This window comes from Amphiprion ocellaris, chromosome 11 (assembly GCF_022539595.1).
Source record: "Amphiprion ocellaris isolate individual 3 ecotype Okinawa chromosome 11, ASM2253959v1, whole genome shotgun sequence".
Lineage (NCBI taxonomy): Eukaryota > Metazoa > Chordata > Actinopteri > Pomacentridae > Amphiprion > Amphiprion ocellaris.
In genome coordinates this window covers 9,699,892-9,716,300 of record NC_072776.1, presented here as the reverse complement: position 1 = coordinate 9,716,300, position 16,409 = coordinate 9,699,892, and the positions used below count along the sequence as shown (strand labels likewise).

At 36.5% G+C, this 16,409-nt stretch overlaps 2 protein-coding genes across 10 annotated transcripts in view; one reads left to right on the top strand and one right to left on the bottom strand.

The window, feature by feature from the left end:
* Positions 1-15,452, top strand: part of rdh1 (retinol dehydrogenase 1) — a 23,875-nt gene extending 8,423 nt beyond the window's left edge. Inside the window, exons 5-6 of one of the 3 annotated variants that reach the window (XM_055015430.1) lie at positions 14,711-14,874; positions 14,951-15,452. In XM_055015430.1, the coding sequence (XP_054871405.1) occupies positions 14,711-14,874; positions 14,951-15,177 (391 nt within the window). In that variant the 3' untranslated portion in view covers positions 15,178-15,452. Of the gene's footprint in view, positions 1-3,466; positions 4,746-12,268; positions 12,974-14,710; positions 14,875-14,950 lie in introns of those variants that run through there. The other 2 variants (XM_055015432.1, XM_055015431.1) reach the window with 2 other exon arrangements.
* The window catches only part of lrp2a (low density lipoprotein receptor-related protein 2a), a 53,047-nt gene continuing 51,914 nt past the window's right edge, over positions 15,277-16,409 (bottom strand). For all 7 annotated transcript variants that reach the window (XM_035955500.2, XM_035955503.2, XM_035955501.2 and 4 more), the window contains one exon: positions 15,277-16,409. In XM_035955500.2, the coding sequence (XP_035811393.2) occupies positions 16,242-16,409 (168 nt within the window). In that variant the 3' untranslated portion in view covers positions 15,277-16,241.

Genomic DNA, 16,409 nt, shown 5'->3' with positions numbered 1-16,409 from the left:
TGTTAGTTGCTGCTACAGCTGTTTGTCATTGTTAAAATGACCTTCTCAACATGTATTTCTATGGTGAGTATTTTAGCTTTTAAAAAAGTTATTTTACTTTAAGGTTAACTGAAACCTGTTCAGCTGCACTGAAGTTTAACATTCAGCTGGTTTGAATTAAACCCCGCTTAAGTTAACATTGCGCAACATTACTTTTCTGAATCTCCATAATTTCATTAAATTCCTTCCCTCTTCCACTGCTCAAGTTCAATCCAGTATATAAAATGACATTAATAGTGAATAAACTAACAACCAGCCATTGTATTTATTTATTATTACATGTATTTGTAGTCAAACATGAGTTGAAACATCCTACTTTTGGATCTAGAACTGCACAAGTCGTTCATTTTCAGTCACCTGACGAGTTAAACTCCCCTTTTTATGTGAGGTTGAAGCAGAAAGTCTGCTGAGCAGAACGTTACATTAGAACAAGATGATGGATGTTGTTCTCTTCAGCTGTCAGTGTTCAGAACGTTGTGGCTGATTGGTGGATCTGTCTGCCTTTACTCTGACATCCAGAGTTATACAAAAGTGTAGTATGTGTGCAGTGCAGAAGAGATTTACTTTATTGTATGCAGTTTTAGTGGTCCCATCAGAGAAAGTCATATCCATATACAGATTTTTATTAATTTCAGGGCTGGTTCAGTAAAGATTATAATAATAACTACATCAGATAATTCTTTGTTGCAGTTGGAATTTTGGAGCCTGAGAGATGGTTGAGAAGGTTTGCAGTTCTTGTTTTAGCAAAATATGTTATAATAGAAGATCTTTATTGTCATTGTACATGAAATTATCTGCAAACCAGCAAAGTGTATCAGTCTGAGGTATCTAAAAATAAATAAGTAAAGAAAAATGCTTCTAAAGCCAATAATAAACAGAATATTGTGAGGGAATATTCTAAAAAGGAAAGAAAAGCTCCATTCTCACTCCCCTCAGGATAAACTGTCATTAAAATTGACTTTAAATTTAGCTTCAACACGAGATAAAAACATTTACTTTCATTACTGATGTTGTCACGTTTTAATAAAGTTCATGCTACTTTTATAAAATGATGAAAGTGAATAAATTGTATTTCTGTGATCTGTGTTTGATTTCCTTTTCTCCTGTCATCCAGATGTTCAGAGGGAGATGATGCCACATCTGGTCCAGCTGATGGAAGGTCTTGAAGTTCTCTGACTGGCCTCGACTGAAGATGGTCGTCTCACTGGATTTAAGGTTCAGATGCTCAGTAACAAACTCCACCAATGAGTCAACAGGGAAGCTTTAGGTTTATTAAATGTTGCTATGAAGGTATCGCTGTTTTTCTTTGTGAATGCAATGTGCTCCAACTGAATCTTGAATTAGAACTTAGAAGTAAATCCTTCCATATGAAAGGATTATTTGCATTAATAACCTCATAACATTCTAATTTTTATTCCAGTCTTGGTTGGAAATAGAATCTCTGTATTGATTCAGGTAAAAACTGAACTTCACAGCATGTTGGAGCAAAACAACCAGATGAAAACTGTGATGGTGTTGGATTGTCAGACCGTAATGTTGCAGCTCAAAGCAGCTTTTCTATCTCAGTTCATTCTGACATTCAGCTATGAATCAACACAGCAGATGGTGATCCATGCTGTGGAAGTCTCACATCTCCTGATTTAATGGAGCTGCTTTGCACTTTTTACACTGTTTATTCACCAACACTTTATTTAATAAAAGTCCCATCTAGTTTTTATGAGGAATGTGATGTTTTAATTTCTCTGTGAATAACTGCAGTCTAATGCAACAGCTGGAGTTGTAACATCTGTCCTGATATTGATCATGAAGTATTGATCAGAATACTTATGGTCAGCAGTCATCCCTGAAGTTTTATATTAAAATCTTTACTTGTGTTGTGAACTTTGGTAAGAAGCAGAAATGTTAGCGTTGCTATGGATACATGAGTGTTAAATTCTGTCCATGTTTCCATTTTGGGAAATTCAGTCCAGCAGATGAGTTTGTTTTTACTGCCAGCTACCATTCAGTCTGAGATATTAAGAATAAATAAATGTGCATAATGTGGAAATGAACAGATTTTATTTTTATTTATTCCTTTAGCTTCTGCAGGTAAAGTTCCAAAATGTGGAGGAATTTAGTCTCACAATCACAGACAACAAATATTATCTGAAAGTCGGGTTATTGTTGTTTATCAGCACAATACAAAAAGATTAATGTTAGAAATATTCCAGTTAAGACTCTAGAATATCATGATTTATGTAAATTTACCTCAATAATATCAATGTTCAGGTTAAGATTGTGCAGTGATATTTATTATGTAAGTTTAGCTGATTAAAGTTTATGACTCTGCACTAAAATATTATTTAAATTGACATCATTATTATAATATTTAGTGTCAGACCCTACAGTATTGAGATTAAGAAATCAAATAATCTATAAAATGTAAATACACTGAACTAATTTGGATATATTTGAGTGAGACTCTACAATATTATTTGACACAAATCTAAATAAAAATTTTAATCATTTTTACTCCAAACATTTACTGGACTGATTTAAATATTAAAATCACTCCTGTCTAATCCTCTGCTGTACGTTCAAACCTGAGGCCTTAAATAGAAACACACAAGTATCTGTTTGAAGGAACTTTACAGGTTTTTATGTGAGATTTCTTCAGTAATTTAATGAGTTATCAGCAAAAATCAAGTGTTCATTTGATGAACTTCATTTCCTAAAACATCCAGAATTGGAGCTCATATCTTGGCAGCTGTAAAGTTTCTGCTCCTTCAAAGTTCACAACACAATGAATGAATTCCTAAAACACTCTCAATGCTGGAGAGTGTTTGATGCTGAAGCAGTGACCAGTTTTTCTGTTTCTTCTCTGGAGATGCACAATGAAGGATGTCTGCAGAGACTGAGAAAGAGTCTCACCACATCCTGACATGAGGAAAAAGACTTTACTGAAGACTACAATGAGAAAAACTATCAGACAGCAGACGGCTGCATTCAAGGTGAGCTCTGAACATTTGATCTGGAACAGGAATTCAATAACAGCAGCATGAGCTTCATTTCAGTCTGTAGCTGCTGAATTCATGGATGAATCATCTGGCACTAGAGAGGAAGACCATCAAACATCCACGTCAGCTGATGGAGGTCCAAGAGTCTCACTGAACAACCAACCTACAGAGTGAAGACCTCAAATGTGATTAGACGGCCTCCTATTCAGCCACATGTGTGAACAAATGCCTCTAAACTGATTTGTTTTCTAAAATAAATCTAGTTTGAGTCCTAATCTATGCCTGTGTTTGCTTCTTTACACCGCTGTTAACAGTTTAGGCTGTTACATTGTTCCAGATAAGACAAGTACAAGATTCTTCAGAGCCGTTCTACCACGAGCCTGACAGGAAGAACTCCAACAGCTACTGAATGTTCCTGTGGTTCCCTCAAGGCTACAGGAGGAGCCCTACGAGGACGAGCCGGTCCACCTGATGGTGGCCAGTCGCTGCGGTTCAAAGCCAACACTGACTACGTGGACTTCTACTGGACCACACGGAGGCCTTCAAACCAGACCAACAAGTTCACCGACTCCCCGACTCATGGGTCTGAGGATGCCGCCGAGCCTCGGTCCAGCCGGCCTCCTGTCTGTGGGTGTTTGAGTGCTGAGAGGTTTGTGGATGCATGTGAACATGTCTGTGTTGAAACAGCAGCTTTTGACTCACTAACGCCGGGAAAAACCAAGAGCTCCTTTATTTGTGACTTCCACTAAAAAACTGATGGAAATAAGTTTGTCAGGGTTCTGACTGATAACAGATTATTAAATAATGAAAATAATTGTTTAAATATTCCTTTAAACAATCCTTTTAGGTCTACATTTCCTTTACACTGACTTCTTGGTATATGTACAAGTATTTAGGGTGGAATATACCAATAAGCCCAATGTTCAAGGGTTCTTCTGGGAATATACCATTAAACCAACCTTTTAGGTAAATGTTCCAGGATGTTGGGTAGAATATACCATCAGATAAACCTTTTAGGTCTACATTGGAAGATTTTTGAGTAGAAAATTACTCCAAACCATCCTTTAGGTCTACATTTAAGGTGGAATACTCCTTTACACCATGATTTTTTGGTCTAGGATTTTGGATGGAATACTGGTTAAACCAACATTTTAGGTGCATGTCCAAGGATTTTTGGTGGAATGTTCCTTTAAGGTGGATGTTTGAGGACCTTGTAGGTGGAATACTTCCTGAAACCAACCTTTTTGGTCAACATTCAAAGATTTAAGGTGGAATATTCCTTTAAATCAACCTAAATTTCATGTTTTGATCATTATCAAGTGAGAAACCTCAATCCAGACTCCTCATAATGACGTTTGAGATTTATGCTGCTGTTATTTGTTTAGTCCAGACTAAATGACAGAAATCCACAACTGTAATTTTATTTCAGGACTCGGTTATTAAATGTCAAAACAATCCATGTGACTCTAAAAACTCAACAGCTTTACAAACTCTAAGATTAAACTCTCCACAAGGATCCAAAATAAGTTGGACTTCTACATGATAGCTTTAATTATTCTTCATCTACTTCCTAAAAAGTTTGGTCAATAAAAAAGACAAAAACTAATATTTTCAGTTGAACTAAAGACAGACTTTATGATTTTTCTGCTCACATGTTGTGTTGTTGTAAACTTACTCTTTCAAATAAATATCCTCCTAACCCCCTGGAAACTAGCGTTTGTCTTGTTTTTGTGTTGCTCCTCGGCGACCCTAGACAGCCGGGTCATAATGTTTTTTGAGCAACACACGATACTATGACGTTTTTACAATGATGGTTCTACTATGGAACCAGTTTGACATGTTCAGGTGTTCTTTGTGTGAAAACTCAGAGATTTCAGGTATCAGAAGGTGGTTTTCAACTTTCTTTGTTAACTTTCTGCCTCAACTTCAAACTAAATTTCCTTCACTAAGCCAGCCCTCTGGACTTCCAGGAAGCTGTGTTCCTATTGGCTGTCCAGGTGGCTGCTTGGTGTTATCAGGAACACCTGAGCAGCTTGGTGTTATCAGGAACACCTGAGCAGCTCAGTGTCTTCCTGCTTTATTTAGCTGCAGACAAACATTTCCTCTGTTTCTCTTCCCACTGAACTGGGTTTGGCTCCATTGCTTTAGTTTGTTCTTTAGGCGTTGGCTTGCAGCTTCCAGCAGTAAAATCGTCTTTAATGTGCTTCTTGGTGTGTTTTAGGGCTTTGTACTGGATAGTTGTCTTGGTAAATGTGGTTCTTTAGCCACAGTTAGCACATGGTGCTAATGTTTGCAGTGATTAGTGGATTTGGTGCAGCTGAGTTGTGTCTTTATCTTGGCTGTAGTGAGTCTTTAGAGGTTTTTGGTCAGACACATTCTGTATTCTTGTTTGTGGACCAACGTTGGTTGTCCAGAAGGTAAGAGTTCCTGTCCTGATTCTCTGTTCTCAGAGGTTCTCTGGTAGACTGCAGGAGACTTTAGCATTTGGGTTGTACTAGTTTGGTTTTTGTAAGGTTTCATTTGGACGGCTATCTTGAGGTTTAGTGAGGTTTTCTGCAACAGTTCTACAAAGCAACCTGCAGCAGAAGAGACTTTGAGAGTTTTTAGGAAGTTCTGGAGACCAGACTTTAGAGCAGCAGAAACATTTGTCAGCAGTTTGAGAAGGTGAGCTTCAGAGTAGAAATGAGACAGAAACCTTCTTGACCCGTGTGGTGAGGTCCTGTACCAAGAGTTTGAGCAGGTTGTGAAGAGTCTGTAGTTCTTTGGTCTGAAAGCACAAGAAGAGTCGACTCATTAAAGGAGAAAACAGGAGAAAACAGGAGATATTGTTGGTTCTTTTGTCGCTCTGCAGTTTCCTTAGACTGAATATCAAGTTTATATTTTAAATGATTTCCCTTGTGAGCCCAAGAAGACTTCAATAAACTCCCTCCATCCCCTGGACACAACACATTACCATGTTAAATCTTTTTTTTAAAAATGTTTTTGTGTTTTAATCATGGTTTTAGCATAGTTTTTTTTCTTTGCTTGTTTAGTTTTGTCATCTGTGTGAAAGGTGCTAAACAAATAAAGTTGAATTGATAAACTGAATAATTGAATAACTCATGATTGTGACAACAGAAGTATTTTCATTGTGATTTAAGGGTTTATTTCATTTTTAAGGTTGGGATTAAAATCTTGACAGAAAAAAAGGATTAAAGAAATGAACTACATTTAAAAAAGCAATTAAATCAAAGGAAAAAAACATTTAATACAATAAAACTTTAAAAAAGAAAATTAAATATCAAATACAATTAAATGATATTAAACAGACAAAATATTTAATTAGATAATTAAACAGAAGATACAAAACGTAATTATGAAATTAAACAAAATTTATTAAACAGAATATGAAACATTAAAGATGAAATATTTTAGATAATTAAACATTTAAAAAAATACAATTAAACAACAAGAATATTAAACATTAAAAAAATACAAAACATTTAATTGGACTATTAAACCTTTAAAAAGACAAAACATTTCATTAAAAAAATAAATGTTTAATTAGAAAATTAAATCTTAAAGACAAAACTTTAAATAGGAATTAAACAGAAAATACAATGAAGGATTTAAAAAGAAAATTAAACATTAAAAGGTGGTAAAACATTTAAAAAGAAAAACCTTAAAGATTTAATTGAAAAATTAAACATTGGGAAAGAAAAAGAAATTTTTCAAACAAGCTGATAAAACATTTGAAAAAACAATATAACATTAAAAAGAAAACATTTGGAAATCAAATCAGACATTAGAAAAGAATAAAAGGAGAGAAAAGCAAAAATAAACATTTAAGAAGAATCAAGCCAAAGACAAAACATTTGAAAAGACACCAGTTGAAATTTAGAAGATCAAATTAAACAGAAGAGAAAATGATCAAAAAGAGCAAAAACAGATAAAGGTCTGAAAGTGTTTTCTAGTCTGAAACGAAAACATCAAGTTGTTTCTTCAAACATTTCCTCTTTCTATATTCTTGGTTTGATTGTGGACAGATTTACTAAGAACTCATTTAAGAAAACTGCTTTCCAGATAAAGTCTACTAGTAGTTGAAGGCATTTATCAAACTAATGTTACCTTCTGATCTCCACAAACTTTACTGTTCAGTGAAGAGAATCAAAGTTTGTTAATGATTTCTAAAAAAACCCACAGGTGAAGGTCTGAGAACTCAGATTGATGGTCTAAATGTGAAATCAAGACTCATGGTCACAAGTTTTAAGGCTTCTGTTAACCAGAAAGTTCTAACTAACAGAGAAGCACTGAGAAACTTTTAAGATTTCAGTCCTCAGACTGTCTAAAGGTTCAAACTAACAGAGAACTACTCAAGAAGTTTTAGGTTTTCAGTCCTCAGACTGTCTGAAGGTTCAAACTAACAGAGAAGTACTGAGAAACGTTTAAAACTTCAGCCCTCAGACTGTCTGAAGGTTCAAACTATCAGAGAAGTACTCAGGAACTTAGAGGATATCAGTCCTTGGACTGTCTGAAAGTTAAATCTAACAGAGATCTACTGTGGGACTTAGAAAATTTCAGTCCTCAGACTGTGGAAAGGTTCAAACTAACAGAGAACTACTCAGGAACTTAGAAGATATCAGCCCTCAGATTGTCTGAAAGCTCAGGTCCTGAGGACTCGGGAGGTGTGGAGGCTTTGGAAAGTCTTGGAACTGAAGGTTCAACCCTCCAGCACAAAGGCTGAAGCCCAACCTCCTGAGAAAAACGGTCGAGTCGAGACTCGAGTTAAAAAAAAACTCGAAAATGACAAAAAATAGATGATAAATGCGCAAAAAAAAGAAGAATTAGTATCTGAGCGAATAGCTCAGGGGATAAGAAGAGAGACTACCAAGCGGAAGGTCGCAGGTTCAAGACCCACCACCGGCAATTTTCTTTGTTTGTCTTTGTCAGAATTTTGATGAAAACTTAAGAAGGGTCTGGTCTTGAACCAGCGACCTGCAGCTCCATAGGCAAATCCTTAACTCACTGAGCTACAGATCAGATAAAAAGAAATAATTTCGTCGTCCCTTTGGCATCGTAGTTCCTGAAGTGACCACATGGGCGGAGCCAAGGCGGAGTCTGGGTGGAGTCAGGGCGGAGAGTAGGTGGGGAGGTGGGTGGCGGCCTCCCCCCTCTACTCCCCCACCTCCCCCCACCACCCACCACACCTTCCCCCGCCCGACGAGTTCTTCGAGTCTCCACGAGTTCTTCGAGTCTCCATGGGTTTTCCCGAGTTTCTGGAGTTTCCACCAGGTCGGAGGCAGAACAAGTTGTCATGAAGAGGTGTTGAAGTCGGCCAGGATGGACTGACTTTTTACAGCGACTAGAAGGAAGATGACTAGAAGAGCAGGTCTTTAACCACCATCCATAAAATCCATGGAGTCGGCTCCAGAGAAATGAAAGAAGGTCAACTTTTATCAACCTCCATCCAGATGTTCAACTTGATATCTTTACTTTGACATTTTTAGCACCACAAACCTTTAGTATCACACTTTATTATCATTTATTAGGACTTTAATGGAATCCACCAGCAGATTTACTTTTTGTTGACAAACTTTATTCTTGTCGTCGTGGGACTGCAGTATTTAAAACTATTCCTTCTATTTGACCTCATGTTTATTAGTTTTTGTTATTTTAGTTGTCCATTAGTCTCTTAAAAACCAAATAATAAATTGGATTAGTCAAGAGGTTTTAATTTCTTACTTTGTCATATTTTAGATATGACAAAAAAATATAAAAATAAAGCGTCTTGAGACAATTTGACCTGTCATTGGCGTTATATAAATAAAATTGAATTTAAATTGTATGTATCTTGTAATGTTGGAGTAATTCAGCCATATATGCTGGAAAACACATTTTCTTTGTCCATTAATCTGTTGATTGTTTTCTCCAATAATTCATTTCTTGTTTTGGTTTATAAAATGTCAAACCCAAATATATTCAGTTTACTGTCATAAAAACCAAAAAGATTTACATTCATGATGCAGGAATCAGGCAGTTTTTCACTTTTTATCTTAGTTTAGTCAGAAAGATAGTTGACAATGTGTGAATTGTTGCAGCTTGTGAGCCGTAGAAGGTTTTAGTCTTTAGGACCGAGTGTCAAAAAACATTTAGAAACCAACATCAACAAAATATTCGACAAAGATTTGAACATCATTAAAGGGAAATCCAACTTTTGCATGACAATGTCTAATTAAAGGACATTTATTTCCAACGTAAATGTGTGATATTCATCCTCTGGAGCTTTCTCTTCACATCGTCTTCCACCTGGACTGGTTTGGTCGGGAGCATGTGCAACAAACATTTGAAAAACTGCACTTTAACATCAATGAATGACACTGAAGTTTAATCTCTACATAAATGAGACTGAGTCTGGATGTGCTGCTCTGTCATTAACTCCTAAGTTTAGGGAAAGTTAAAACAAAAGAGGACAGTTCAGATAAGACTTGAGAATGAGCTTATTTTGAACAAACATCTCAGACTTTCTGAGCTTCAGCACTTCTAGCAAGATATTTCAACAACAAGCAACTCAAGAGATCCAGAAGTTGGAGAGAGTTAGCTTTAGCTGAGCCAAAGAACATGTGGGACGCTAACCTAGCAAACATTTCAGACATTTCTCTGTGAATTCTGAGAAATAATTTCCTATTTAATGACAGAGCTACACATCTTAACTCAGTCTCATTAAAACAGACTCTAATTCAGTGTCATTCATCCATATTAAAGTGCAGTTACCCAGAATGTTTGTTGCATGAGCTCCAACAAAACCTGTCCAGGTAGAAGGCCACTTTGACAAACAGGAAGTGGAAGATTCCAAGCAGATTTATAGAAGGGGGAACCGGACTGTACTAAGTGTGGTCGAGTATAAAGGGGTGTTTTGTGGGTTTTTAAGGCTGATAATGATTATTAGTGAGACATTTGGAGTAGATATTCATTTGTAGTAAATGAAAGTATTTATAATCTTGGAGTTAAACTTAGAAGAACACAAACTCTAACAGAAAACTTTGTTGATACGTTTTTGTTTTGTTTACAGATGTTAAGTTAAAGGAGTTTTATTCGTGACGTATAACCAATCAAATCACTCCAGAAGACAGAGCGACCACAGGTAGATTAAGGTTCAGAGCCAAAGTAGCGCCATTTTTAAATTCATTTATTACCGTAAATTGGTAAAACATAAAATACTGATAATCAGTAAATCAGTCAGCCCACAATTACTACAATTCTACAATGTATGTCTCTTTCCTTTGACGTGTTATTTGTACAATATACAATGTATATGATGGTGTTTTTTCATACCAGAGGCTATACTATGATGTTTTCTAAGAGACATATGATGCTACTCTGTTCTGGCACTGGGCTGCTGCACTCCTCCTCTGTTGTTTTCTGGATTGTACTCAGCTGCATGCCTTCGTCCACCCGGCCTCCGTTGACTCGTCCCGCCTGCCGTCTCTGGAGCTGAAGCTGGATTGGAACAGACCAAAGTACAGTCCAATCACGATGCCAGCTGCCTCTCAAAAGGCTCCTTCATCTGGCGGAACTTCTTCTGAGGGGAAGCTGAGCTGGTCCGGCAGAACTTTGGAGATGTGTTCCAGTGGTTGGTGGATGTGTAGGGAGATAGAGAGGGACCTTTGAACTGTTCAGAAAGGAAAACAGGGAACCCATTGGTAGTTTTAGTTTAGGGTGCCACTGCGGTGTGTTTTTGGGCTTGAAGAGGCGAACAGGAAGAGTTTTTTACTTTGTTCCAGGTTGGAATGCCCATCAATGTCAACATGAAGTTCACTTTTAGTTCTGTTTATTTATTTTTATTTTACTAACACCCATTTGATTTTAACCTCCTCACATGTTGTGTTGTTGTAAACTTACTCTTTCAAAAAAATACTCGTCTAACCCTCTGGAAACCAGCGTTTGGACTGTTATTGTGTTGCTCCTCACCTACTTCAGACAGCCAGGACAAAACAACGTTTTGTGGAATAAAGGCTATACTATGACGTTTTTAAAGCGACATGCTATACTATGACGTTTTCAGAACGACATGCTATACTCTGACATTTTTTGGGTGACATGCTATACTCTGACGTTTGTTGAACCCAAGGTTATACTATGACGTTTATTGAGCCACATGCTATACTATGACGTTTTTTGGGTGACATGCTATACTATGACAAATTATTGAACGACATGCTATACTATGACGGTTTTAGAGCGACATGCTAAACTGATGTTTGTTGGACCAAAGGCTATACTATGATGTTTTTAGAGTGACATGCTATACTATGACGTTTTTTGGATGACATGCTATGCTGTGACGTTTTTTGGACCAAAGGCTATACAATGATATTTTTAGAGCGACATGCTATACTATGACATTTTTTGGGCGACATGCTATACTATGACGTTTGTTGGACCAAAGGCTATACCATGATGTTTTTAAAGGGACATGCTATACTATGACGTTTTTAGACAAAAGGCTATACTATGACTTTTTTAGAGTGACATGCTATGCTATGGCGTTTTTAGAGCGACATGCTATACTATGACATTTTTAGAGCGACATGCTATACTATGACGTTTTTAGAGCGACATGCTATACTATGACGTTTTTAGAGCGACATGCTATGCTATGGCGTTTTTAGAGCGACATGCTATACTATGACATTTTTAGAGTGACATGCTATACTATGACATTTTTAGAGTGACATGCTATACTATGACATTTTTAGAGCGACATGCTATACTATAGGCTTTTTAAATTGACATACTACTATGACTTTTTTTGTTTTTTTTTTGTCGTTTTTTTAGCAACATATTTTAAGAATTTAAACAGTTTTAAAAATTACTATACTTTTACTTGTGCAATGAAATATTATTCCATGGCATTTTTTAGTAGACATATTATACTCTGATGTTTTCTTGAATAACATACTATTTTGACAATATACTGCACTATGACATTTTTTGAACCACATATCATACATGACAATTTTAGGCAACATCCTATCATTTTGCACTTTTTGGAACCACATAATATAATCTTTTTTTTTTTTTGCCAAGCTATACTATGAACTACAGGCCATACTATGTTATTCTTGAAAAGTATACTATACTATACATTTTCTGAACTACATCCTATACTATGGCGTTATACACAGAGTGCTTTGGTTACGTTGATTTATAATGTAGATTTTTTTCTGTTTTGTTTTTTGATGGGATTACCATAGACCTGACCATGAACACCGTTGACACCCACCTGAGGGAGACGCTGCCTAAGATCTCAAGGCTGCTTGGTCGTGGTCTTTCTGGTCCTCCTCCAGAACACCTTCATCAACTACGTCTTCTTTTGAAGAGGCCCTCAGATGCTGCAGTCTCTGACCTTCAGGAGAAACTGCTACTTTCACTCTGTAACGAGACGGCAGTTATTTTAAAGACCCAGCTCCTGGCGGCATGAGTGAAAATTTAACATCCATCAAAACGGAACTATAGACAGTTAAATCTGAGCTGTCGGTCAGTATTTCAAACATCAAGTCTGACCCGGGTGCCCTAAAACACACTGTGGGTGAAACGGAAACTTCACTCTCCACATCCCCGATGACATCGTCACACTCTAAACCAGAGCACCTGTCTGCTGAACCTTTAAAAGTGGACTATAAATGTGAAGAATGTGAGCAGCAGCAGACTGTGAGCAGCGGAACAGATGTGATCAGAAAGAAGTCATTTTCTTTTTTCTTTTCTTTCTGGTTGACTTGATGCTGTTAGATGCAGATGTTGGAGCTGATTCTGATCTTTCACGATAAAAAGCTGCTTTTCCTTCACAGACTTTTCAGGAAATTATTCTCTCAGGTTTTCTCTGCTATTGATATTTTTATTATCATTGATTATTTCATTATTTCTTTATTGTAAAATAAAGTTTGAGGCATAAAGACTCATTTAGTTATTCTATTCCTGAAATCTTTGATGTAGAAGAACTAAACTTCCATTTTCCTTCTTGTGCTTCTGATACTAGAACTAAACATATCTTCAACACGGATCATCTGCTTTTAATGAATCAGCAGCAACATCACAACAACAAATGAGACAATTTTCAACAAATTAATGAAACTGATGTCATTTAAAACTATCAGTCTGTTTTAGTGTCAAATTAAAGCTGATTACTGACAACTAGAACATTAACGTTACTGTTTTAATCACATTTAGGTTTCCTGAACGTTACATTAATGTCAGTCAGCCACAGTTTTATGAACTTAATGAACCACATTACAGGCACACAACACACTTCAGCTGTTTACATGAAACTCAACACAAACATCGTTAGCTTAATGCTACGTTAGCTTTAATCAGGCTACGACTGAGCAGCTAGCTCGGTTAGCATCGCTAACATTAAAGCTAATATTTACTATGCTAACTTTCTTCTCTGGTCAACACACACTGAAACAAACTCCACCAACATCTGGAGTGCATGGCACACATTATATGTGACACTAAAGCTGCATATAAAGTGCATTAAAAACGGCACCGATACGAAAATAAACATTTACTTACCGAACTATCAGAGTCCTTTCAGTGTCTGCTGGTAGAATCAGCCGAAGGCAGAAAACTGGTTAAAACAAGCCAACGGGCAGGAAAATTGTCTGCGGAAAGTGTTCTGCTGCTCCACCGATAAATAAACCAACAGTTATTATATCAGAATTAATCCAAACGAGGAGAGCAGAGTCTCTGCTGCCTCCCCCATTGGACCTGTCAATCATTCCAGACCAGACTGTCAATCAAGTAGTCCCCGCCCCCTGGCTTTGCAAAACTTTAACACTCTATAAAAAAATCAATATTGATTTATTTCAAGATCGGCCACGTGATCTCTCATTTTGACCATGAAAACTAACGCAAAAAATTTATATACAGTCTATGCACCGTACTCTGTTTGGCTCCACACTTGCTGATGACCACTTCCGGTCTCAGAAAATGAAAAAACGGACCTTTTTTCGCTTCCGTCTCTTACTGATTTTACTTTCTTGTAATTCTAAATATAAAACGAAAATCAAAATCATTTTAAAAAATCGTAAAAAAAACGAAAATCAAATAGCCACTCGTTTTTTGTTTTTCAATACCCGTTTCAGAACGGAAAATCCAATTACCATATATATATATATATGTGTGTGTGTGTGTGTGTGTGTGTGTGTATGTGTGTATATGTATATATGTATATGTATGTATATATATGTATATATATATATATATATATATACACACACATACATATATATATATATAATATTTTTAAATAATAAAACTGATGTATTTCTGCAACAGTGGGTTTTACAGGGTTAATTTTACTGAAGTGGCGTAGCTGGATGCAGATACTTTTAATTACGGTGAATTAGTCCAGTTTAGTGCAGATAATAAAAAAAGTTAAATTCTGCTCCAGAAATGAAATTTAGTTTTTCACTCTTTTGTGAAACACAATCACTGGTTTTGTCTTTGTTATGCATAGTGTTTCACAAACTAGTCACATTTTTCAAAACAATAAAACAAAGTACAAAGTATTTTCCTCTGAAATATATTAGGGTGGAAGTATAAAGGAGCAGAAAATGGAAATACTCAAGTAAAGTTAAGAAAATGTTCAGTAAAACTTACTTTGAAGAAACACATGTTCTGCTTTGTCTGCTCAGGAGGGACATGCAGCACTTTGGCATCAAAGTGAGCATCATTGAACCCGGCTTCTTCAAGACAAATGTGACCCGTTTGGATCTGATTGATGCCGACCTGAAGAGGCTTTGGACTCGCCTCCCTCAAGAAGTTAAAGACTCATATGGGGCTACGTACTTTAATGACTGTGAGTACAAGTGCAGTGAATTTAGCAACACTGTCAAATCAGTGTTCTGAATGACTTGTGTTGTTTTGTCTCTCAGATGTGAAAGCTCAGGACTTCTCCATGGGCATCTTGTGCAGTCCAGATATCTCTAAGGTGACCAGGTGTATGGAACATGCACTGACAGCTCAGTTTCCACGCACACGATACGCAGCAGGCTGGGACGCTAAACTCTTCTGGATCCCTCTGTCCTACCTCCCTACATTTGTTTCAGACTTTGTGGTCAATGTTCTTCTCCCTTCACCTAAAGATAAGAGAAACGTCTGAGCAGCAACATCTGTAAAATAGTTTGTATGAACAGATGATTTCCCCTTTTACATGAATTAACAATAAGGTACAAAAAAAAAAAAATGCATCGAGACTGTGTTACAAAATAGGAAATTTATTCATTCATGTCTCAGCAGCAGAAATTTAATCCATATGGGCGTCATGCTCTGGATGATCACAGATACAGTTTTCATTTGTCGTCATTATGATACAAAATAAATCAATCTGCAAAGAATTCACTTTTTTTTGTTTTTAATAAAATGCCTTCATCTGCATCCTCAGGTCATGTGTTGCTTTTCATAAAACAACACATCCACGCAACACACACAGGCACCTTCAAGTACTGCTCAGATCTATTTAGGCCATTATTTGTTCCAATATCATCACTAAAAAAAATGATCATGTTGATTCAAAGTCACACAGCTGGGAAACATAAGGTAGAGATGATTAGGTACAATCAGTACGTGTCGCACACGTATTTTAGCTCATATTTCTGTTTATAATGTAGCAGATGTTAAAAAAATGAATGGCATGAATTTAAATCCAATTTCTTTTGTTCTGCTTTAATTTGTCAGCCCTGAAATGAGGTATATAAACATAAAAGATGAAGTGAAAACATCTTCAGTTTTGTTTAGTGGCAAAAAAAAATCCTCACCCAACATATTTCTCTAATAACCTCTGATCTTATCAGTACTGTACATTCAGAATGCAGCTCACCTTTTATATGTGTTATATTGTGTTTATGTTGAACTATTTAGGATCTATTTCAGACAAAATCTTACTGTTCAAATTTACAAATATACAACATATTTATTAACATTTCTATCAGCAGCTTCAGTGCAAAGATATACATATTGTACATCAGAATAAAGAAAAACAAACATCAACACAAGAATTGGCATAAGAAATGTCAGAAGGCATAGTCTCACAAGACTTTTTTCTTCATTCTATAGAAATGTATTTCTCTGTCCTAAAACAATTTGAGTTTTGTACACAGGCTGCATAAAAAAATAAATTCTGTGCAAAGTGTGTTTCTTTTTCGATTCCCATCTGTGAGAGAGGGGTTATACGTCGCTGTCCTCTTTGACAAGGTTGGCTGTGTCCTTGAAGCTGTCCTCGGTCGGTGAGAAGGTGCAGGGACGATCCCTCTTCTGAGGTTTGGGGGGGACGAATGGAGACGGCTCAGGGGCAGGAGAGTCCCCACTGCTTCCTACAGGCTTCTCATCCTTCAT